This window comes from Scyliorhinus canicula, chromosome 13 (genome assembly GCF_902713615.1).
Source record: "Scyliorhinus canicula chromosome 13, sScyCan1.1, whole genome shotgun sequence".
Classification (NCBI taxonomy): domain Eukaryota; kingdom Metazoa; phylum Chordata; class Chondrichthyes; order Carcharhiniformes; family Scyliorhinidae; genus Scyliorhinus; species Scyliorhinus canicula.
In genome coordinates, this window is record NC_052158.1 from 3,650,256 (window position 1) to 3,673,929 (window position 23,674).

The 23,674-nt window shown below is 49.3% G+C and overlaps 1 protein-coding gene across 1 annotated transcript in view; it reads left to right on the forward strand.

Moving 5' to 3' along the window:
• LOC119976431 overlaps positions 1 to 20,242 on the forward strand; it is a 109,698-nt gene extending 89,456 nt beyond the window's left edge. The window contains exons 13-17 of the mRNA XM_038816965.1: positions 7,566 to 7,661; positions 12,576 to 12,809; positions 15,071 to 15,093; positions 15,185 to 15,300; positions 19,651 to 20,242. Coding sequence (XP_038672893.1) covers positions 7,566 to 7,661; positions 12,576 to 12,809; positions 15,071 to 15,093; positions 15,185 to 15,300; positions 19,651 to 20,228 — 1,047 coding nt within the window. The 3' untranslated portion in view covers positions 20,229 to 20,242. The remainder of the gene's footprint in view (positions 1 to 7,565; positions 7,662 to 12,575; positions 12,810 to 15,070; positions 15,094 to 15,184; positions 15,301 to 19,650) is intronic.
• Positions 20,243 to 23,674: the final 3,432 nt, after the last annotated feature.

Sequence of the window (23,674 nt, forward strand, 5' to 3'; positions counted from 1 at the left end):
TAAAATCCGCCTTCGACCCAACTATCAATCGAGCCAAATTCAGTCTATGGAGCTGGGCCCAGCTCGTACCACCTGGATACTGAGGTATCTAAAGCTCGTCCCCACCACCCTAAACAGCAGCTCCCCTAACCTCGTTTCCTGCCCTCTGGTATTGATCGGGAACACCTCGGTCTTTCCCATATTCAATTTATATCCAAAAACTGTCCAAATTCCCCCCAAATCCCCATGATACCCCCAATAGAGCCCAACGGGGTTGAAATATATAACAGCAGATCATCTGCGTACAACAAAACCTTCTGCTCGACCAGCATCTTACCCCACCCCCCCTCCTCCCCTGCTCAACCCCTCTCTAATCCCTCAATTCCCTAAGTGCCATTGCCAGTGGCTCTATTGCCAAGGCAAAAAGCAACAGGAAGAGCGGGCACCCCTGTCTCGTCCCAAGGTGTAACCCAAAGTATCCGAAACTCATTTCGGTTCATCCGCACACTCACCACCGCCGCCATATTCAGCAACCGCACCCAATCCACAAACCCCTGCCCGAAGAATAGTACTCTCTAAGTAACTCTTAATCTTTCCTTTCAACATCCATAAAACAAAAATAACCCTTTTTACAGAAAGACATCAGGTTTAACTTCACTACTGAGAACAGTTGCCACTTTGAAATCACCAAATCAACATTCATAAGCTTGCAGAGATTCATACACATCTTGCTGTGACTACAGCTTCTCCAAATCTAAAACAAAACTAAACACACCCTGTAGCTGCGAGCCCAAAGTGAAAGTAAAAGCAGACAGACAGCCCAGCTCCACCCACACTGATAAACACCCATTTCTTAAAGGTACATCCGCTGCAGCTATTTTATAAACCCCCATTTCTAAAAGGTACTCTCACATGACACCTCCCCCAAAGAAAAAAATATACCATCAACTCCAAGACGGTTTCATTTTTCACCTTTACACTTTCCTTGAAGAAATGTGGACAATGAATATACGTATTTTTTTACAAAACAAAACATTTATAACAACAGTCCATTTTTGTTCTTCTTCCTCCAACTGGAATCCTTCTCGATTGACAGTCTCTTTGGCAAGAAGGTCTCTGCATGATCCATCCATTTCTCTACGCCTCGGCATGTCGCTTTAAAGTCAGATACTTTAGTTCAACCTGATCACAGAGTCCCTTGTAATTCTCCAACACAGGAGGATTGGTTATCGCAGCATTCAGGCTGTCAAATGCCTGTGGAGACTCCTTTGTCCACTGAAATTTTTGACGCTTCTTCAGCAAGTCCAACAGTGGAGCAACCACGCAACAAAAATCCACTCATGCCCAGAAAACGCATTATTTCCCTTCGTCTTGAGGGTATTGGAAACTCCTCAATAACTTTTGTTTTCACATCCTGTGGGACCATTCGGCCCTGTCCATTTGTATGGCCAAGGAAAGTGACTTGGGCTTTTCCAAATTCCCTTTTGGCTAGGTTATCACCAAACCTGCCTCCTGAAGTCGATCGAATAATTCATCAAATGTTTTAAATGTTCTTTCCATGTCTGGCTGAAAATTATCAGATCGTCGATGTATAACGCACAATAGGGTAATCCTGAAACAACATGGTTAGTTAACTGTTGAAATGTGGCTGGGGCGTTTTTCATGCCAAATGGCATAACTTTGAATTGGTATATCCCATCTGGAGTCACAAAAGCTGAAATCTCCTTCACCCTTTCGGATAAAGGTAACCTTTAAGTAAATCCAGTTTAGAAATAAAAGCTGATTGTCCCACTTTCTCAATGCAATCCTCCAAACGTGGGATGGGATAAGAGTCCGTTCTTGTAACTGCATTAACCTTTCTATAGTCCACACACAACCGTTGGGTACCGTCCGGTTTTGGTACCAACACTATGGGTGAGTTCCATTGGCTGCAACCCACTTCAATTATGCCATTTTTAAGCATACTTTCAATCTCTTTGTTAACCTGTGCCAATTTTAAAGGGTTAAGTCTATATGGATGTTGTTTGATTGGAACAGCATTTCCCACATCTACATCATGTATAGCCATTTTAGTGCTTCCCAACTTATCTCCACAAACGTGCCCATGTGATATCAATAACTCTTTCAGATCAGTCCGTTTTTCTTCTGGAAGGTAACTCAACAATTTATCCCAATTTTTAAGAACATCCTGATTTTCCAATTTAATTTGAGGTATGTCAAATTCAAAGTCATCTGGATTTGGTTTGTCTCTTTGAGTTAGACTCATTAAAACCTCCTCCTTTTGCTTCCTTCCCTTTCAAAGTACCTTTTAAGCATATTCACATGACACATTCGGTGAGTTTTCCTTCTATCTGGCGTTCTTACCACATAAGCTGGTTTAGCACACTGGGCTAAATCGCTGGCTGTTAAAGCAGAGCAAGGCAGGCCAGCAGCATGGTTCAATTCCCGTACCAGCCTCCCCAAGCAGGCGCCGGAATGTGGCGACTAGGGGCTTTTCACAGTAACTTCATTGAAGCCTACTTGTGACAATAAGCGATTTTCATTTCATTTCATAATTCACCGCACTTAATTTCCTTTCAATCTGATAAGGTCCACAAAACCTTGCTTTTAAAGGTCCACCTACCACTGGTAACAATACTAAAACTTTATCTCCACTGGCAAAACTTCGAACATTGGATTTCCTGTCCGCTACCCATTTCATCACATTTTGTGCAACTTTTAAATGCTGTCTAGCCAATTCACCTGCTCTATTTAATCATTCATTAAAATTTGACACGTAATCCAATAATGTAATTTCCGATTTCTCACTCACCAATTTTTCCTTAATCAATTTAAGTGGTCCTCTTCCCTCATGACCAAAAATTAGTTCAAAAGGACTGAGTTTGGTTGACTCATTAGGTGCATCCCTAATTGCAAACAGTATGAATGGAATTCCTTTATCCCAATCCTCTGGATAATCGTGACAATAAGCCCTCAACATTGTCTTTAGTGTCTGATGCCACCTTTCTAACGCTCCCTGCGATTCTGGATGGTACGCAGCTGATTTAAATTGTTTTATTCTTAAGCTATCTATAACTTCGTTGAATAACCTTGAGGTAAATTTTGATCCTTGATCCGATTGTATTTCTGTGAATAGTCCATGTCTGGTAAAGAATTTATGTAACTCCTCCACAATCTTTTTAGCTGTAATATTACGTACTGGAATGGCCTCTGGAAACCTAATAGACACATTCATTATAGTCAAAAGATATTGATTCCCACTTTTCGTTTTAGGAAGCTGTCCAATGCAATCAATTAAAGGTTCCTCAAATGCTGGAATGGGTATTAAGGGCGCTGGATTTATCACTGCTTGAGGTTTCCCTATCACTTGACATGTGTGACATGATCGACAGACTTTAACTGCATCTTACTGTAGTCCAGGCCAATAAAAATGTTTTGGGATTTTAGCTTGAGTTTTCCTTACTCCCAAATGACCTCCCACTGGTACCTCATGTACAACTTGCAACACCTCCTTTCTATACCCTACCGGCAATACCACTTGATGAACTTCTGCCCATTTTTTATCCGCCTGCATTTTATCATCAAGACATCACTTTTACGGTAATAATACTCTGGTGTCCTCTCAGATTCCTCTTCCCTATATGCTTTCAGACACATCCGTTTTATTCCTCTACCTTTCTGTTGTAACTCCACCAATTTTCCTGAACTAAAAATATCTGCCTCATCCTCCACCTGTTCTTGTTTTGTTTTTTTTAATTTTTTTTTTAAAATTTAGATTCCCCAATTATTTTTTCCAATTAAGGGGCAATTTAGTGTGGCCAATCCACCTACTCTGCACATTTTTTGGGTTGTGGGGGCGAAACCCACGCAGACACGGGGAGAATGTGAAAACTCCACACGGACAGTGACCCAGGGCCGGGATCGAACCTGGGACCTCAGCGCCGTGAGGCGGTTGTGCTAACCACTAGGCCACCGTGCTGCCCGAAACCCACGCAGACACGGGGAGAATGTGAAAACTCCACACGGACAGTGACCCAGGGCCGGGATCGAACCTGGGACCTCAGCGCCGTGAGGCGGTTGTGCTAACCACTAGGCCACCGTGCTGCCTTCTTGTTCTTTTTTAACCTTCTGATCAAAAATCGTTTCTGATAATTAAACTTCAACTTTATCTTCACTCTTTGATTTCTCCTCTTGTCTTAACCTGTGACTTTGCGACCTTGTTACTACACAATCTGGAAAAATCCCAGCATATTCGTCCTTCAACACTCTAGTTGTCTAATTTTCCACTCGCTTATCAGCCACAGTAGGCATCACTCCCACCTGCGATCCAGCTGTATCACTACCCAAATAAACTGTATTCCTGGACAAGATAGTTTCTCTATTACTCCTACTACCACTTCACCACTCTTCACTGGACTTTCCAACATAACCTTATGTAATGGAACACTACTCCTCTCACCCTGAATTCCACATATTGCCACCTTTTCTGGCAATATTCTTCCCAAACTATATAACTCCTCATCTCTTACCATTAAAGATTGGCCAGCTCCCGTATCTCTTAAAATTGTGACTTCTTTACCTGCTGCTCCTGATACACATGAGTAAACTTTACCCACACAAGTAAATTCTTGAAAGACATCTGGCACCTTCTTCTCAATCACCTCTTGATCAGGCTGTACAACCTTTTGCACCTCCTTCACTTCATTTATGACTTTAACAAATCCCACGGTCTTATTTGGTTTTACCACATCAGCCTTCCCAGTGCTTTTCTTCAACCACCAACACTGTGACTTTACATGGCCTAGTTTATTACAGTGAAAACATTTGAAACTTTTCATTTCTTTTCCAACCTCCTGGATTTCTTTTTTAATCTGAGGTATACTCTCTTTATTGTCTCCCATCAGATCACCTTTACCTTTACCACTTGTATATTTCTCATGTCCCCAGTTTCTATCCCTCACAGGCTGAAACTGATGTCGGAAACCAAGCTTTGAGTTATGAACTAATTCATAATTATCCGCCATTCTGCTGCTAACCTCACAGTTTTAACCCTCTGCTCTTCCACATGAGTTCTCACTACATCAGGAATTGAATTTTTAAACTCCTCCAAACGTATAATTTCTCTGAGAGCTTCATATGTTAGGTCTATTTTCATAGCTCTCAAAATTACTCTTTTTGATCCTTTCAAATTCCATGTATGTTTGACCAATTTTTTCCTTCAATTTCTAAACCTTTGTCTGTAGGCTTCAGGCACTAGTTCATATGCATCTAAGATGGATTTTTTCACCTCCTCATACATCCCAGATACCTCCTCCGGTAGTGATGCAAACACTTCACTAGCCCTACCTCCCAGCTTTGTTTGAATCAGTAATACCCACATCTCCTGTAGCCATTTCATTTGTTTAGCTACCTTCTCAAATGAAATGAAAAAGGCTTCCACCTCCTTCTCATCAAACCTTGGCAATGCTTGGACATATTTAAATAGATCCCCGCCAAGCCTTCAACTTTGACGCTCTTTCTCTTTATCCTCATCACTGTCCTCAAACTGTACGTTTCCCTTTACACCCGCCAATTTTAACTGACTGTCATGTTTCTTTGCCATTTTCCAAAGTTCTAACTCTCTGTCTTTCTTTTTCCTCTCTCTCATTCTCTCTCTCTTTCTTTTCCTCTCTCTCTTTCTCTCTCCCTTTCTTTTCCCTTGAACTGTATCTCCCTTTCTCTTTCTTTCTGTTCTGCTGGAGCTATTCTTTCTGTTTTGCATTCTTCTCTCTCTTTTCTTTTTCCTCTCTATCTCTTTCGTATTCAAGCTGCTTTAATTCTTACTCATGTTCCATTTGTTTAACTTGTAAGTGAATTTTTGCCATTTCCAATGAGTCAGACTGTATTTCAGGCAATTTTAAATGCTTAGCCACCGCTATAATTTCCTCATCTTTTTGCATTTTGTCAGGTAATGTTAAATGCAATGTTTTTGCCAAATCGAAAAGCCTGTTTTTAGTCTCTGTCCATAAGGTACTGCGTGTGACTGTCTCCACCCCCAAAGACTTCAGAGCCTCTGAAAGAGCCATTTTCCACAACACACTCCCTACTTAAACTGGAATACCACACCTGAAAAGCAAACACAATATGCTCACTTCTCACTGGGTGCGATTCTCCGCAACAGCGGAGAATCGGGAAGGCTGCCGTGGAAGAGGCCGTCTTCCATGGCAGCCTCCGCGCCCCCTCCCAGGACCAGATTCTCCCCCCCGGGCGGGGCTAGGAGCCGGGCCCCGGGGGTCTCGGCGGCGCGGCCTTGACGACCGTCGTCAAGGCTGTGTGCCGGGAATGACGCGCGGCTGGCGCCTGTATGACGTCAGCTGCGCATGCACGGATTGGACGGCTCCAACCCGCGCATGCACGGATGACATCATCATGCAGACGGCTCCGACCCGCGCATGCGCGGAGCCGTCTTTTCCCTTAGCCGCCCCGCAAGACGTGGCGGCTTGATCTTGTGGAGCGGGGGAGGGAAAATAGTGTGTCTGTTTTGGACGCAGGCCCGACGATCAGTGGGCACCAATCGCGGGCCTTTGCCCTCCGGAGCATGGCCGTGTTGCTCCCACGCCAATTGGGCCCCAAACGGGCTTCTGGCGCCTGTTTCACGACGGTGGCGACCAGGTGTGGTTGCCGCTGTCGTGAAAAGGTCGTAAGCTGCCGGCCACTCTGCCCATCGGCCTCGGAGAATCGGCATTCACCGTTAAAAACGGTGAGTAGGCGATTCGGCGTGCAGGGGGGTGAGAATAGCGGGAGGCGCCAGGGGGGGCGCGAAAAATGGCAGGAGGCCCTCCCGCTATTCTCCCAGGCTGTGTGGGGAGTGGAGAATTCCGCCCACTGTCTTTAAGTTCACTCAGCCAATCCAATAGATAAACTTTTATCCCGGACAAGCCCCCAATTTGTTATGAGCCAGGGTTTAGAAAACCCCAAAGTGTGTTATGGAGTTCACCTGAGCCACAACTTTCAATAGATTGTAGTTATGGGGAACACACGGGCTTACTCTGCAGGTGTGATGAAACAGAAATCTACAGCACATTTAAATTAAAACACTATTTATGAAACCAGTCAACACTTTATAAACCCACAGTAAACATCTTAACAACTATCAACACCAATAAATTCCCCAAAGAATACTCTCTAAGTAACTCTTAATCTTTCCTTTCAACTTCCATAAGACAAAAAGAACCCTTTTTACAGAAAGACATCAGGTTTAACTTCACTGCTGAGAACAGTTCCCACTTTAAAATCACCAAATGAACATTCATGAGCTTGCAGAGATTCATACACATCTTGCTGTGACTACAGCTTCTCCAAATCTAAAACTAAACACACCCTGTAGCTGCGAGCCCAAAGTGAAAGTAAAAGCAGACAGACAGCCCAGCTCCACCCACACTCTGACATCACTGATAAACCCCCATTTCTTAAAGGTACATCTACTACAGTTAGTTTATAAACCCCATTTCTTAAAGGTACTATCACATGACACTGTGAAGAATAGAATGAGATTTAATTTGGGGTTTTCTATTTCAGAAAGATGTACAAATTATGTTTTTGTTCAGGAGGAACTGCGAACCTCACTCAAGCCAGTCCAGGACAAGAAGGAGGAATGTAACACTGTAAAACGTGATTATGAGAAAACATTAACTCACATTCAGGTATTTCTGAGCTTATTTTGTTCTACATTCTGTAAACATTGGCAGAATTGTACTGTGCAGAATTCTGGGGCTGGATTCTCCAATTTGAAGACTACGTGCTGACCCCAGCGTGAGAACAGTGGCTTTTTAGGCCTGAAACAATAGTGCAAAAGCTGCACCGATCCTCCGTCTGGTGGGGGGCCTAGCAGGAACACAGCGTAAAGCCCTCGGCTTTGATGTGGATATAGCTGGAGAATTGCCGGGTCTGTGGCAGCGGATGGGCACGGTGGCAGCCTGCAGCGGCCGCGCCTTGCAACATGGCTCCAGCCATACGCGGACCCAGCCTGCCAAAAACTGTCCCCCTGTAATCAGCCTCGCCACCCCAGGAACACCACCCACTAGTGCCCCTAGCCCCCGCCAAAGCCCCCCCCCCCCCAGCCTGCCAAAAACTGTCCCCCTGTAATCAGCCTCGCCACCCCAGGAACACCACCCACCAGTGCCCCCCGCCAAAGCCCCCCGCCCCCCCAGCCTGCCAAAAGCTGTCCCCCTGTAATCAGCCTCGCCACCCCCGGTCTCTATTAAGTGACAGTGGAGTAGGTGTAAAAAAAAATCACAAAGATAGTTCCAGAACTTGTCTTAATGCACAAAGTATTCGGAATAATGTAGATGAACTGATGGCGCAAATCAAGGTAAATTGATCCGATCCCATAGCCATTACAGAAAGGTGGTTACAAGGAGATCAAAACTGGCAACTTAATATTCTGGGGTACTTGACCTTTCAGAAGGACAGGAGGGAAGGAAACGGTGGTGGGGCAGCTCTGTCAATAAGAGATTAAACAAGCACAGCTGTGAGAGACAATCTCGACTCGGATGATGTCGAGTCCATTTGGGTGGAAGTAAAAAGCAGCAAGGGAAAGAAGACACTGGTAGGAGTGGTGTCTCGACCCCCAAACTGTAGCCACACTGTAGGAAAGGGTATACATTTAGAAAATAGGAGCATATAAAAGAATAGAGAAATAATTATGGTTGACTTTAATCTTCATGTTGATTGGGTTATTCAAGTTGGAAAGAGTAGCTATGACAACAGATTCATAGTGTATTAGGGATAGTTTCCCAGAGCAATATGCCATGGAGCTAACCAGGGAACAGGCTATCTTGGATCTGGTAATGAGGCAGGTTTAATAAATGACCTCAGAGTAACTGATCCCCTCAGAAATAGTGATCATAACATGATGGAATTTAAGGATGGGATTTACTGGCTGTTCAAACTGATGGGCAGTCACATTCCCTCGCGGGCGCACTGGTTTCCCAGCGATGAGGGGTGCTGTCAGTGGGAAATCTCATTTATAACGGCGAGTCCGGTAGATCCCACTGACCGGTCGCCTCCCCCGGCGAAAATGCACAGCGGGATGGTCGGTAAATCCCACCCTAATATTCAGATTGAGAGTGAGAAACGTGGGTCTGAAACAATTGCGTTTAACTTCAATAAAGGGAATTACAATGAAACGAGGATAGAATCAGCTAAAATGGACTGGGCAGATAGATTAGCAGGAAAGACAGTGAACAAGCAGTGGCAGACATTTAAGGAGGGAATTCATGACTCACAGCAAAAATGTATCTCAGTAAGGAGGAAAGATTCTAAAAGGGGGATAAAGCAACCCTGGCTCACCAAGGAAGTTAAGGAGCGCATTAAGTTGAATGTGAGTCATCGGGCTCTGCCAGTCCTGGTCGCTCTCCATTATTTGTACCATGGTGTTGATGCCCTCAGCGATGGCCCTCAATGACTGGGCCATGCTCTGGAGTGTCACCTGCATCTGGAACATGTCCCTCAGCAACTGGGACATGATGTTGAGGCCCTCAGCCATGGACGTCACGGACTGACCCACACCCTGGGCACCACCACTCAAGGTGCGGATGTCGTGCTCCAAGCATTCTACTGCAGTCGCCACCCTAGCAGTGTTGGCCGGGTGCCACATATTTTTAGCACCTTCAACAGCAGCCAAAGCCTTTGGGATTCCTCCAGTCGGCTACCCAGTTGCTGGAATGTCGCTGACATCCTCCACTGAATGTTGTGGCTCTGGCCTATCATCTGCATCAGCTCTGGGACAATCTTGTCCAAAGGCAATTTGGCATTGTCCATCTGGCTGGGGCCCAGCTGAGGCCTGGGATCAGCAGACCTCCGACTGCTGCCTCCCTTGAATGTTCCTCCCTCCACCTGATGTGCATCAGCAACTGTGAGGTGCTCACCAGATTGTGCCCCAGAGGCCTGTCCACTAATGTCGCCACCGAGGTGTGTGTCTCTGCACTAGTGGAAGATGGAGGTGATATCTGTGATGCCTCAATGGTGGTCTGCTCGGAGCTCTCCTCCAAGGTGGTCTCTTGGGTGACGGGGGGAGGGGGGGGGGTGTGGTGGGGGTGGGGGAGTCACATCAGATAGAGATCCTGTGAGACAGTGGACATGTGGTCGGTGAGAGGGAACGATTACTTTGTCTCACTTGAGAAGGTCACCTGGGTGAAGGGGGCGTAGATCCTCACCCCTGTGGCACAGGCCAACCTCGCTGTCAGTGACTGCTCTCTCCTCAGTCAAACCTGCGATCTCCAGGGCCTGTTCCTCATCGGGGGTAGGACTCGCATCTCTCCCATCCGTCTTGGCCCTTCCCACTTATTATGGGCTATCTTCTCCTGTGGAGGCAAAGAGAGAGCATTGTGAGCCGCACGTTGGCATTGCTGACCCTGCTGCTGGTCCTCTGACCCCCTCGGGGGAACAGGGGGCGGGATTCTCCGACCCCCTGGGGGTCGGCGGGGGCGGGAATGGCGACGCGCCGGTCGGTGGTCCCCCCGCAGCAATTCTCCGGCCCGCGATGGGCCGAAGTCCCACCGCTGACAGGCCTCTCCCGCCGGCGTGGATTAAACCACCTACCTGACCGGCGGGATTGGCAGGCGCGGGCGGGCTCCGGAGTCCTGGGGGGGCGCGAGGCGTTCTGACCCCAGAGGGTGCCCCACGGTGGCCTGGCCAGCGATTGAGCCCACCGATCGGTGGGCGGGCCTTTGCCGTGGGGGCACTCTTTTTCTTCCGCTGTCGTCATGGTTTTCACCATGGCAGAGGCGGAAGAGACCCCCTCCCCTGCGCATGCGCCGGTATGACATCAGCAGCCGCTGTCGCTCCAGCGCATGCGCAGACCTACGCCGGACGGCGAAGTCCTTTCGGCCCTGGCTGGCGAGGCGCCAAAGGCCGTTCACGCCAGCCGGCGGAGTGGGAACCACTCAGGCGCGGGCCTAACCCCTCAATGTGAGGGCTTGGCCCTGAAAGGTACGGAGACGTCCGCACCTTTGGGGCAGCCCGACGCCGGAGTGGTTCATGCCACTCCAACACGACGGGACCCCCCGCCCCGCCAGGTAGGGGAGAATCCGGGCCAGGGAGTCCCGACTCTCATTCACAGCATCTGGCCAGGTCAGCATCTCCAAAGCGAGGAGCAGGTCTGTGCGCTGCCATGCTTGTGTGTTGACTGGGAGTGAGTGGTGAGGGAGCGTTTAAAAGCAGCTCCCCCTTGTTAGTGGTGAGACGCTGAGGCTCGAGTCTGAGACAGCCAATAATGGCGAGTATCTGGTGGGGACCCATTTTTGGCACTAAGTGCCGTTGAACACGGGCCTCCATCTCGCCAACGCGTCCATCGGGAAACATCCTGACAAATGACACTTCAAAATGTTTCCAGGGAATTTCCCCCATTATTACATTGGAGACGGTTCAGTGAAGGTTCAACAGGATGATCCCCGGAATGGAGGGATTGTCCAATGAGAAAAGGTTAAACCGGTTGGGACTCTACTCATTGGAATTCAGAAGAATGAGAGGCGATCTCATTGAAACATATCGGATTGTTAAGGAGCTGACAGGGTCAATGCTGAGAGGATGTTTCCCTCATGGGAGAGTCGAGGACCAGAGGGCACAGTGTCAGAATAAAGGGGGGCCAATTTCAGACTGAGATGAGGAGGAATTCCTTCTCTCAGAGGGTTGTGAGTCTTTGGAAGTCCTTCCCACAGAGAGCTGTGGGGGCAGAGGCCTTGTGTATGGCTGAGACAGATAGATTCCTGATCTGGGTTACCGGGAAAGGGCAGGAAAGTGGACATGAGGAATGTCAGATCAGCCACAATCCTATTGAATGGCAGAACAGACTCGAGGGGCCGAATGGCCTATTCCCCTGTTCCTATTTCTTATGGTCTTAACTAAGAGGTTAAATCTATCAGGAAAGATTAAACTGACTGTGGCTCTTTTCTCTGGAATAGAGAAGCTGTGAGGTGAGCTGAGTTCTTTATAATTATTTCAGGGTTTGATAGTGTAGATCCAGAGAACATGTTTCTACTGGACAGAGAGTCCAAAACCTGGGGTTTAAAATCCAAGATAATCACCAGTAAACCAAATAGAGAAATCAGTAACTCGATCCTCAGTTACAGCTCCCTCTCCTGAATAAATTATCATCTGCTATCGATTATCTATTATATCTAATCAATTAACTAGATTTCACTGCATTAGGGAATAGTGTTCTGTATAAAAGACATATCTGGCAGCAGTGGTTAGCACTGCAGTCTCACAGCGCCAAGGTCCCAGGTTCGATCCCGGCTCTGGGTCACTGTTCCGTGTGGAGTTTGTACATTCTCCCCGTGTTTGCGTGGGTTTCGCCCCCACAACCCAAAGATGTGCAGGGTAGGTGGATTGGCCACGCTAAATTGCCCCTTAATTGGAAAAAATGAATTGGGTACTCTAAAAAATTTTTTTTAAATAAAAGACATGTCTTTGTCTCAATAAATTACAATGTTTGGGAATTAACTGGATTAGGAATGTTTTTCTCTGGAGTATTCTGATCTGCACAGAACTGTTCAGGCTGACCAACCTTTTAAAAATCTTCATTTAATTTTCAATCTCACTGATATTTCCCAAAGGACCAAAGTGTAAAGACAGAGAAACAGATTAAAGCCCAATTTGAAAAACTTCACCAGTTTCTCCGTGAGGAAGAGAGGATTGAGTTGGAAGATCTGAAACTGGAGAAAGAGAAAAAGAGTCAGGAGATGAAGGAGAGGATTGAGAAGATAACGGAGGAAATCTCATCGCTTTCAGTCACTGTTCAGGATATTGAACAAGAGCTGAGTGAACAGGACAACATCAAGTTTTTAACGGTAACTGTTTATTTATTTTTCTCTCCTTCACCGTCTTGAAGAATGAGCAGGTTGTGTCATCAAAATCCAGAATATAAAACTCACCGACCAAAACAACCCCAATTACCTGAGACATTTGGGTTTCTCTGCGTCACACCCAAGATCACTGACGGCTCTTTAACACGGAAATGACTAAATCTGGAGCTTGTTTACTGTAATATTCTAGAGGGATAGTTTCATCAAATTAAACCATGAAGAAAATCAGCTTCATTCAGAGTGAGGAACCCTCCGAATGGTCAGACCATTCTCCCCTGAGTGGACATTTCCAGGCGAGCTGTTGGTCTGAGACTGGGAACTACAGTCCAGGATCCAGCCAGGCAGGACCATGTTTCCAATGCTTGGCTGCTCCCCGGCTAGAACTGGAATGATTCTGTCCAGGAGAGAGCTCTCCACAGGGTCAGATACACAGATAGGTAAAGCTTCATCCCAGCAGTTAAATAGTTCAATGTTCAGAGAGTGAGAGGGGAGAGTCTCCACACTGAAAACATTTAAATTAAGATCAATTTGATTTTCAGAATTTCCCAGGAAGTTCAGTGAACCCCCTGAGTATTTACTTTAGTGAATTCTCTGCTGTGCACTGAGATGCTGATGAATCTATTTGAACAGTGTTGGGTGAGGGATAAATGTTGACCAGGACACTGAGAGACTCCTGTGCTCTTCTTGGAATAGAGTCTTGGGATCTTTTACCTTCACCTCAGCAGACAGAAGAGAGCTGGGTTTCAGATCTGAGTGGAAAGCCGCTCCCTCTGACAATGGAGTTCCCACTCAGCTGGTTGCTCATTGAGCTCAGTGTGACTCACAGCAAGTGGAGCTGACATTAGAATGCATTCTGTCTGCTTCAGCTTATCAGCTTACACAGAGTGGGCTGACACTCTATCTGCAGGATACTGCAGACAAAGATTCAAACACAAGTTTGATGAGTCCCAAGACTGAAGGTTAAACTAACATTGCAGATTTTACCCAGTTTCTCGGATAGTCAGTGATTTCTATTGGAGACTGGTACAGGTACAGGTACACCCCCCCCAAATCCGGCTGTCCCCCCAGGTACACCCCCCCCAAATCCGGCTGTCCCCCTAGGGACAGCCCCCCAAATCCGGCTGTCCCCCCAGGTACAGCCCCCCAAGTCCGGCTGTCCCCCCAGGTACAGCCCCCCAAGTCCGGCTGTCCACAAACCGGAATTGTCCCCAAACTGGAATTGTCCACAAACCGGAATTCTCCAAAAACCCGGAATTGTCCCCAAACCGGAATTGTCCACAGCCCGGAATTGTCCCCAAACCGGAATTGTCCACAAACCTGGAATCGTCCCCAAACCGGAATTGTCCCCAAACCGGAATCGTCCACAAACCCAGAATCGTCCCCAAACCGGAATTCTCCAAAAACCTGGAATTGTCCAAAGACCGGAATTGTCCACAAACCCGGAATTGTCCAAAAACTGGAATTGTCGACAAACCCGGAATTGTCCACAAACCGGAATTGTCCACAAACCCGGAATTTTCAACAAACCCGGAATTGTCGACAAACCGGAATTGTCAACAAACCCGGAATTGTCGACAAACCGGAATTGTCCACAAACCCGGAACTGTCCACAAACCGGAATTGTCGACAAACCCGGAATTGTCCACAAACCCGGAATTGTCCAAAAACCGGAATTGTCCACAACCCGGAATTGTCCACAAACCCGGAATTGTCCACAAACCCGGAATTGTCCACAACCTGGAATTGTCCACAAACCCGGAATTGTCCCCAAACCCGGAATTGTCCAAAAACCCGGAATTGTCCACAACCCGGAATTGTCCACAAACCCGGAATTGTCCACAAACCGGACATTTTTCTCTCCGTGAACTGCTCAGCATTTCCAACATGTATATCATTGACCCTGTCTGTTTAATAACCTGTACCTTATGACAATGGAATTCCTGTTCATCTGGTCATTTTCCATCAGGAACATGTCTGTATTTTCAGCAATATTCAAGATCTTTCTACCAAGTGAGTGTTGATAAATTAATGCCAGTGATTGGACATTGATGAGGATTTTATAATTGGATTGTAACTCTGTGAGTTGTATTGTGGAGAAACTCACAGTCCAGTGAGGACAGCAAGAGGCAGTCCAATAACTTTCTATATTTAAAATGTACTTTTCTGTGGAATCCAGTCTGTTACTTTACCTTTTGTGATAAAATGTTCTCCAAACACAAACAGTAATAATTGTTCTTGTTCCACAGAAATTTCCAGATTTACAGAGAAGGTAAAATCACCCCCTTGATTTGATTTAATTTCTAACATATTTCTCGGCCAGCCTGGAATGATCCAACACTGACCTTTACCTCCTGTTTCAGACTGAAGCGAACTCTCCCAGAGCCACAGGAGGTTTACCCTTTAATAAATGTGGGGAAGTACATTGGCTCACTGCAGTACAGAGTGTGGAAAAAGATGCTGACGGTGATTAATACAGGTGGGTGTGAGCTTCCTGACCCCAGCTATTAAACAGCTCTCTATTATTAGTGGAAGGGATCTTTATATTAAATATAGAATTGTATTTGTAACAGATTAGATTTAACTTCAGTCAGTTTTCTGTTAAAATACAGAATTGTCAGATCAGATATTGTTACGACCCCCTGGGCTAGTGCGCAGTCAATTCAGTCCCACTTGACCCAGAATAACAACACAATTTAAGTTAATAAAGAATTCATTGGAAAACACCCAGGGCGGAATTCTCCGCAATGGCCGATGCCGGAGTGAAACCCGGAGTGTTTCACTCCGGCGTCGGAGGCCGCTCCTCGCCCCCCCCAATTCTCCACCCCCGGGGGGCGAGGAGCGGCGTTGCGGGAAACTTGGCCACCGGGCCTTGACGCTTGCGACCAGGTGTGGTTGCTGCTGGTGTGAACCCGTCGGGGTCGTCAGGCCGCTCGGCCCATCCGGACCGGAGAATCGCCGGTCGCCGGGAAAGAGCGGCGATTCTCCGAGTTTGCGACACACCAATTGGGGGGGGGGGGGAGAATCGCGGGGGGTGCCAGAGCGGCCCTCCCCTGATTCTCCCACCCGGCGTGGGGAGCGGAGAATCGCGCCCCCAGGGTGGGATTCTCCATTTTTGGGACTATGTTCCCACGCCGTCGTAAAAACTGTGGCCTTTCAGGACAGAAAAACTGGCGTGAAAGGGCCACATATTCCTCACCCTGCAGGGGGCTAGCAGGGACCCGTCGGGAAGCTTGCAGCTTTTGCTGCTGATAGGGGTCCCCACACTTCCGGGTCAGAGGTCGGGCATGTACACGGTGACGGCCATCAGTGGCCTTGCCGCGCTCCATGGCGGATTCAGACCAAATAGTCTGAGTGCCCCCGATCGTCCGTGTGCCTGACCAGGACCACGCGCCCTCCCAAAATTACCTTTCAGCCCCGAAAGGCTTTGTTCCTTAACCACCCAATAATTACAGTCACCAGGTTTGTAAATATAAACACTATTAATTTTATTGATAACACGAACTATAATTAAATGTGCAGCAAATACAACAGATTGACTATTATCTAATTCCTAACCCCCCTCCCCACTTAAACCCACCCCACCCTCTACACACTCACCCCACCCTCTACACACTCACACTCACTCACTCTCACACACTCACCCCACCCTCTACACTCACTCACCCCACCCTCTACACACTCACTCACACACACTCACCCCACCCTCTACACTCACTCACACACACTCACCCCACCCTCTACACACTCACTCACACACACTCACCCCACCCTCTACACACTCACTCACTCACCCCATCCTCTACACACTCACTCTCACACGCACAGACACACTCACTCACCCCACCCGCTACTCACACTCACTCTCACACACACAGACACACACTCACCCCACCCTCTACTCAGACACTCACACACAGACTTACACTCACACACACTCACTCACACACCCCTCACATACACACTCACTCAAACACAAACTCACTCACACGCGCAAACTCACAAGACACCCACACACACTCTGACATACAGACACACACACATGCACACTCACACAAACACACACTCACAATCACACACACTCATTCACACACACTCCCTCACACACTCCCTCACACACTCATACAGACACTCACACACACACACTCACACATACTCACACTCATTCACACACACACACAAACTCATACACACACTAATTCACTCACTCACACACACACATACTCACAGACATACAAACTCACACACACTCATTCACACACACATACGCCCACACAAAACTCATACACACACTAATTCACTCACTCACACATACACACTCACAGACACACACTCACTCAGTCACACACACACGCGCGCACACACTCACACGTGCACACACGCACCCGCACACACACACACTCACTCACTCACACAGACACTCTTGTGCTCTCCCTCGCTCTCTCTCTTCCTCTCTCGCTCTCTCTCCCTCTCTCGCTCTCTCTCTCTCCCTCACTCTCTCGCTCTCTCCCTCGGTCGCTCCATCGCTCTCTCTCTCTCCCTCGCACTCTCTCTCTCACTCTCCCTCTCTCTCTCCCTCGCGCTCTCTCTCTCCCTCGCGCTCTCTCTCTCCCTCTCGCTCTCTCCCTCCCTCCCTCTCGCTCTCTCCCTCTCGCTCGCTCTCTCCCTCACTCTCGCTCTCTCCCTCGGTCGCTCCATCGCTCTCTCTCTCTCCCTCGCGCTCTCTCTCCTCTCTCTCTCTCTCTCTCTCTCCCTCGCTCTTGCTCTCTCCCTCGCTCTCTCTCCCTCGCTCTCGCCCTCGCTCTCTCCTCCCTCGCTCTCTCCCTCCCTCTCGCTCTCTCTCCCTCCTCTCGCTCTCTCCCTCCCTCCCTCTCGCTCTCTCCCTCCCTCCCTCTCGCTCTCTCCCTCCCTCCCTCTCGCTCTCTCCCTCCCTCCCTCTCGCTCTCTCCCTCCCTCCGCTCTCCCCACCCTCCCTCTCGCTCTCTCCCTCCCTCCCTCTCGCTCTCCTCCCTCCCTCTCGCTCTCTCCCTCCCTCCCTCCCTCTCGCTCCCTCCCTCCCTCTCGCTCCCTCCCTCCCTCTCGCTCTCCCTCCCTCCCTCCCTCTCTCTCCCTCCCTCCCTCTCGCTCTCCTCCCTCCCTCTCGCTCTCTCCCTCCCTCCCTCTCGCTCTCTCCCTCCCTCCCTCTCGCTCTCTCCCTCCCTCTCGCTCTCTCCCTCCCTCCCTCTCCGCTCTCCCCCCCTCCCTCTCTCGCTCTCCCCCTCCCTCCCTCTCTCCCTCCCTCCCTCTCGCTCCCTCCCCTCCCTCCCTCTCACTCTCTCCCTCCCTCCCTCCCTCTCGCTCTCTCCCTCCCTCCCTCCCTCTCGCTCTCTCCCCCCTCTCGCTCTCTCCCTCCCTCTCGCTCCCTCCCTCCCTCCCTCCCTCTCGCTCTCTCCCTCCCTCTCGCTCTCTCCCTCCCTCCCTCTCGCTCTCCTCTCCCTCCCCTCTCGCTCTCTCCCTCCCTTCTTCTCGCTCTCTCCCTCCCTCCCTCTCGCTCTCTCCCTCCCTCCCTCTCGCTCTCTCCCTCCCTCCCTCTCGCTCTCTCCCTCACTCCCTCTCGCTCTCTCCCTCCCTCCCTCTCGCTCCTCTCTCTCCGTCCTTCCCTCTCGCTCCTCTCTCTCCGTCCTTCCCTCTCGCTCTCTCCGTCCTTCCCTCTCGCTCCTCTCTCTCCGTCCTTCCCTCTCGCTCTCTCCCTCCCTCCCTCTCGCTCCCTCCTTCCCTCTCGCTCTCTCCCTCCCTCCCTCTCGCTCTCTCCCTCCCTCTCGCTCTCCCTCCCTCCCTCTCGCTCTCCCTCCCTCCCTCTCGCTCTCTCCCTCCCTCCCTCTCGCTCTCCCTCGCTCCCTCTCGCTCTCTCCCCCCTCCCCCGCTCTCCCTCCCTCCCTCCCGCTCTCTCCCTCCCTCCCTCCCGCTCCTCCCTCCCTCCCTCTCGCTCTCCCTCCCTCCCCTCTCGCTCTCTCCCTCCCTCCCTCTCGCTCTCTCCCCACTCCCTCTCGCTCTCTCTCCCTCCCTCTCGCTCTCTCTCAACCTCGCTCTCTCTCTCCCCCGCACACACTCTCTCCATCGCTCTCACTCTCTCCCTCGCTCTCCCTCGCTCTCACCCCCTCGCGCTCTCCCTCGCTCTCTCTCTCGCTCTGGCTCACTCCCTCGCCCTCGCACACGCTCTCTCCATCGCTCACTCCCTCGCCATCGCTCTCCCTGGCTCTCTCCCACACTCCCTCGCTCTCACTCTCTCCCTCGCTCTCTGTCTCTCCCTCACCCTTCTTTCCCTTGCTCTCTCCCTCTCCCTCGCGCTCTCCCTCACTTTCTCACTCTCTCCCTTGCTCTCTCCCTCGCTCTCTCTCTGTCTATCTCTCCCTCGCTCTCTCTATCTCTCACTCACTTTCTCACTCTCCCTCTCTCCCTCGCTCTCTCTCTCTATCTCTCCCTCGCGCTCTCCCTCACTTTCTCACTCTCTCCCTCCCTCTCTCTATCTCTCCCTCCCACTTGCTCACTCTCTTCCCTCCCTCCCTCCCTCCCTCTCTCTCTTACTCTTGTACTTTCCATCTCTCCTTTTCTGTCTATCTCTCTCTCTCTCGATAACGGGGTTTCCTCAGCCTCTCCGCAGGGTGTGGTCTCCGGGTAAAACCTTCCCCGGTTTCCCGTCTCTTCCCGTTTTCCCTGTGCTCTGTTTAAACTCTTCCCCGGGGGATGAATTTCTAATTCTGGTTCATTGCTGATTTTCCCCAATCACTAACCGGCTGTGAAAGTTACAGTGAGAGTGACTAACATTTTATCCGTGTCCATCTGTTCCCAGCTCCAGTGACCTTCGACCCTAATACAGCCGATCCTGCCCTTCTCCTGTCTGAGGACCTGAGCACCGTGAGAAACACCGGGAAATGGGAGCAGCTTCCCGACAATCCGGAGAGATTTGATCACTTTGCCATGATCCTGGGATCAGAGGGATTCACATCAGGGAAACATTCCTGGGAGGTGGAGGTGGGAAACAAAACTGAGTGGGATGTGGGTGTGGCCAAGGAATCGGTCAATAGGAAGGGGAAAATCACCCTGATTCCAGATAACGGATTCTGGGCATTGGCGCTGAGAGACGGGAATAAATACTGTGCCTGTGAGAAACCATCAAAACTCTTAGATCTGAGTGTGAAGCCGAGAAAGATTCGAGTCTGTCTGGATTATGAGGGAGGGAAGGTTTCCTTTTATAACTCAGATAACAAGTCCCATATCTACACTTTCACTGGGACATTCACTGAGAAACTCTATCCTTATTTCAGTCCAGGTTTCACTGAGGGGGGTAAAAACACCGAACCCCTGAAAATCTGTCCCCGGACAGTAACAATCCGGGAGGATGAGGGTTTAGTCCCTTCATCCCAATAAAGACTGTTTCCTGGAGGTGGGGGAGGGGGAGGGTCACTCACTGGGTCACTGGGTGGGGGAGGGGAAGGCCCCACACACTGGGACACTGGGTGGGGGAGGGGAAGGCCCCACACACTGGGTGGGGGAGGGGAAGGCCCCACACACTGGGTCACTGGGTGGGGGAGGGGAAGGCCCCACACACTGGGTCACTGGGTGGGGGAGGGGAAGGCCCCACACACTGGGTCACTGGGTGGGGGAGGGGAAGGCCCCACACACTGGGTCACTGGGTGGGAGAGGGGAAGGCCCCACACACTGGGTGGGGGAAGGGAAGGCCCCATTCTCAGTCACTTCCATAGCCCCACCCTCAGTGGCCATCTGTCGATGCCGTGACGTTCCGTCCTGGAGTCCGGAGGAGGCGGGGGCTCCTGGTGGGATGCTCCCGATGTGGGAGGCCTCCTCTTGCCCATTGTGGATTCTGTGTGGTGGGTGTTACACATGGTAACCCGGGCAATAGAGACTGAGGCCAATTTACGGCCTGTAATTTCTGTAGCCTGGAGCAGTCTGTGTTTAATATTTATACAGAGTGTGTGAGATTCCAGCTCCTCTTCCATTACCTGAAGGGGCTGATCCTCAATGTCTGGTTACAGTTCAGTCCCACGTTCCTGATCATTGACCACCCAGTGCTGAGGAGATCGGGCAGAGAACCCCCTTGTTCTCCTGCTCTTGGGCCTGGTAAAGGTGGCCATTAACAGGTCCAGGCAGTGGGCAGTTGAGAGGATTATTCGGTGTAATTTGCTGCCTCTCTTCCACAGCTCCATCCATGCCTGGGTGTCCCTCGAGGAGTGGGAGCACACATTCCACTGGGACGCTTGATGGCACCCACGGCCAGTGGGTAGGGGGTGGGAGGGGGTCAGCGGTGGGGGTGATGGTGGGGGGATGGGATGGTCGCTGGTGTTCATCATCAATCATCCAACATCATCATCATCCAACTCCATCTACAAGTTTGCTGACGATACGACCATAGTGGGCCGGATCTCGAATAACGACGAGTCCGAATACATGAGGGAGATAGAGAACCTAGTGGAGTGGTGCAGCGACAACAATCTCTCCCTTAATGCCAGCAAAACTAAAGAGCTGGTCATCGACTTCAGGAAGCAAAGTACTGTACACACCCCTGTCAGCATCAACGGAGCCGAGGTAGAGATGGTTAGCAGTTTCAAATTCCTAGGGGTGCACATCACCAAAAATCTATCCTGGTCCACTCATGTCGAAGCTATCACCAAGAAAGCACAACAGCGCCTTTACTTCCTCAGGAAACTAAGGAAATTCGGCATGTCCACATTAACCCTTACCAACTTTTACAGATGCACTATAGAGAGCATCCTATCGGGCTGCATCACAGCCTGGTATGGCAACTGCTCGGCCCAGGACCGCAAGGAACTTCAGAGAGTCGTGAATACCGCCCAGTCCATCACACGAACCTGCCTCCCATCCATGGACTCTATCTACATCTCCCGCTGCCTGGGGAAAGCGGGCCGCATAATCAAGGATCCCTCCCACCCGGCTTACTCACTTTTCCAACTTCTTCCATCGGGCAGGAGATTCAGAAGTCTGAGAACACGGACGAACAGACTCAAAAACAGCTTCTTCCCCACCGTCACCAGACTCCTAAATGACCCTCTTATGGACTGACCTCATTAACACTACACCCATGTCTGCTTTGTCCGATGCCAATGCTTATGTAGTACATTGTATATATTGTGTTGCCCTATTATGTATTCTCATGTATTTTCTTGAATTCTGTTTAATTCCCTTTTCTTCCCATGTACTGAATGATCTGTTGAGCTGCTTGCAGAAAAATACTTTTCACTGTACCTCGGTACACGTGACAATAAACAAATCCAATCCAATCCAATCCAATCATCAACCCTGGGAAAATCATTTTAATTTGAGTTTTAAAGTTTATTTTAAAGTTTTGGATCTTTGCCACAATGGGTTATTCCTCACCCTTTCAAATGGGGAACTTCATCGTTTAGGATTTCTTCAAAAGAGGAAAAAAAACAGATGCAGACTGAAACTGTCCTTGTTGGGTTAGGAGGTAGATGCTTGTATTGTCTAATTCTGTAAATAAATGATATATAAGTGTGTAAAGATTAGCTCCAGTTCTATCCTTCACCACTGTCTTTAAGGAATATCACACTTTGGGGGAGAGTGACAGTGAATCCTCCACAGAAGAAGCTTTGGTTGGTGTTCCCAGGACAGAGTCTCACCCGGCATCACTGAATGGTTAAAAGGGAATGTTTCACTTTGACATCATTTATCTCGCCTACACTTCCATCCCATTCCCAAACTTTAACTCGCTGCTCTGTCTTGTTACTGTCACTGACTCTGGGATGATTTTAGAATTAACTCGGACAAAATGGTTTGAAGTGTTTAGATTGGCCAAAGACACGACTTTTCACCTTTACACAGTAAAACTTTAGTTGGAAGAACAATAACATAACATTAACATTGACTGCTTCATTATGAGGAGTCAAAAACACGGCTGAACATTGTGCGGTCATCTGCGAACATCCCCACTTCTGACCTTCTGATGGAAGGCAGGTCATTGATGAAGCAGCTGAAGATGTTTGGGCCTCGGACACGACCCTGAGGAACTCCTGCAGTGATGTCCTGGAGCTGACGAGATTGACCTCCAACCACCACAACCATCATCCTTTGTGCCGGGTATGACTCCAACCAACAGAGAGCTTTCCCCCTTATTCTCATTGACTCCAGTATAGCTCGGGCTCCTTGATGCCACACTCGGTCAAAAGCTGCCTTGATGTCGAGGGCAGTCACTCCCACCTCACCTCTGGCATTCAGCTCTTTTGTCCATGTTTGACCCAAGGCTGTAATGACCCTGGCATAACCCAAACTGAGCGTCTGTGAGCAGGTTATTGCCGAGCAAGTGTCGCTTGATAGCACTGTTGATGATTCCTTCCATCACTTGAAATGAAATTAAATGAAAAAGAAATTAAATGAATGCTGATGATGGAGAGTAAACTGAGAGAGCAGAAATTGGCTGGGGTGGATTTGTCCTGTTTCTTGTGTACAGGACAATTTCCCACATTGCCGGGTAGATGCCAGTGTTGTAGCTGTACTGGAACAGCTTGGCTAGGGGTGCGGCAAGTTCTGGAGCACAAGTCTTCAGTACTATTGCCGGGATATTGTCAGGGTCCAGAGCCTTTGCAGTATCCACTGCCTTCAGCCGTTTCTTGATATAATAGCAATATTAATCTTTATTATTGTCACAAGTAGACTTACATTAACACTGGAATGAAGTTACTGTGAAAATCTCCCAGCCGCCACATTCCGGCGCCTGTTTGGCTACACAGAGGGAGAATCCGGGACTTGTGGGAGGAAACCGGAGCACCCGCACAGACAGTGACCCAAGTTGGGACCCTGGTGTGGTGAAGCAACAGTGC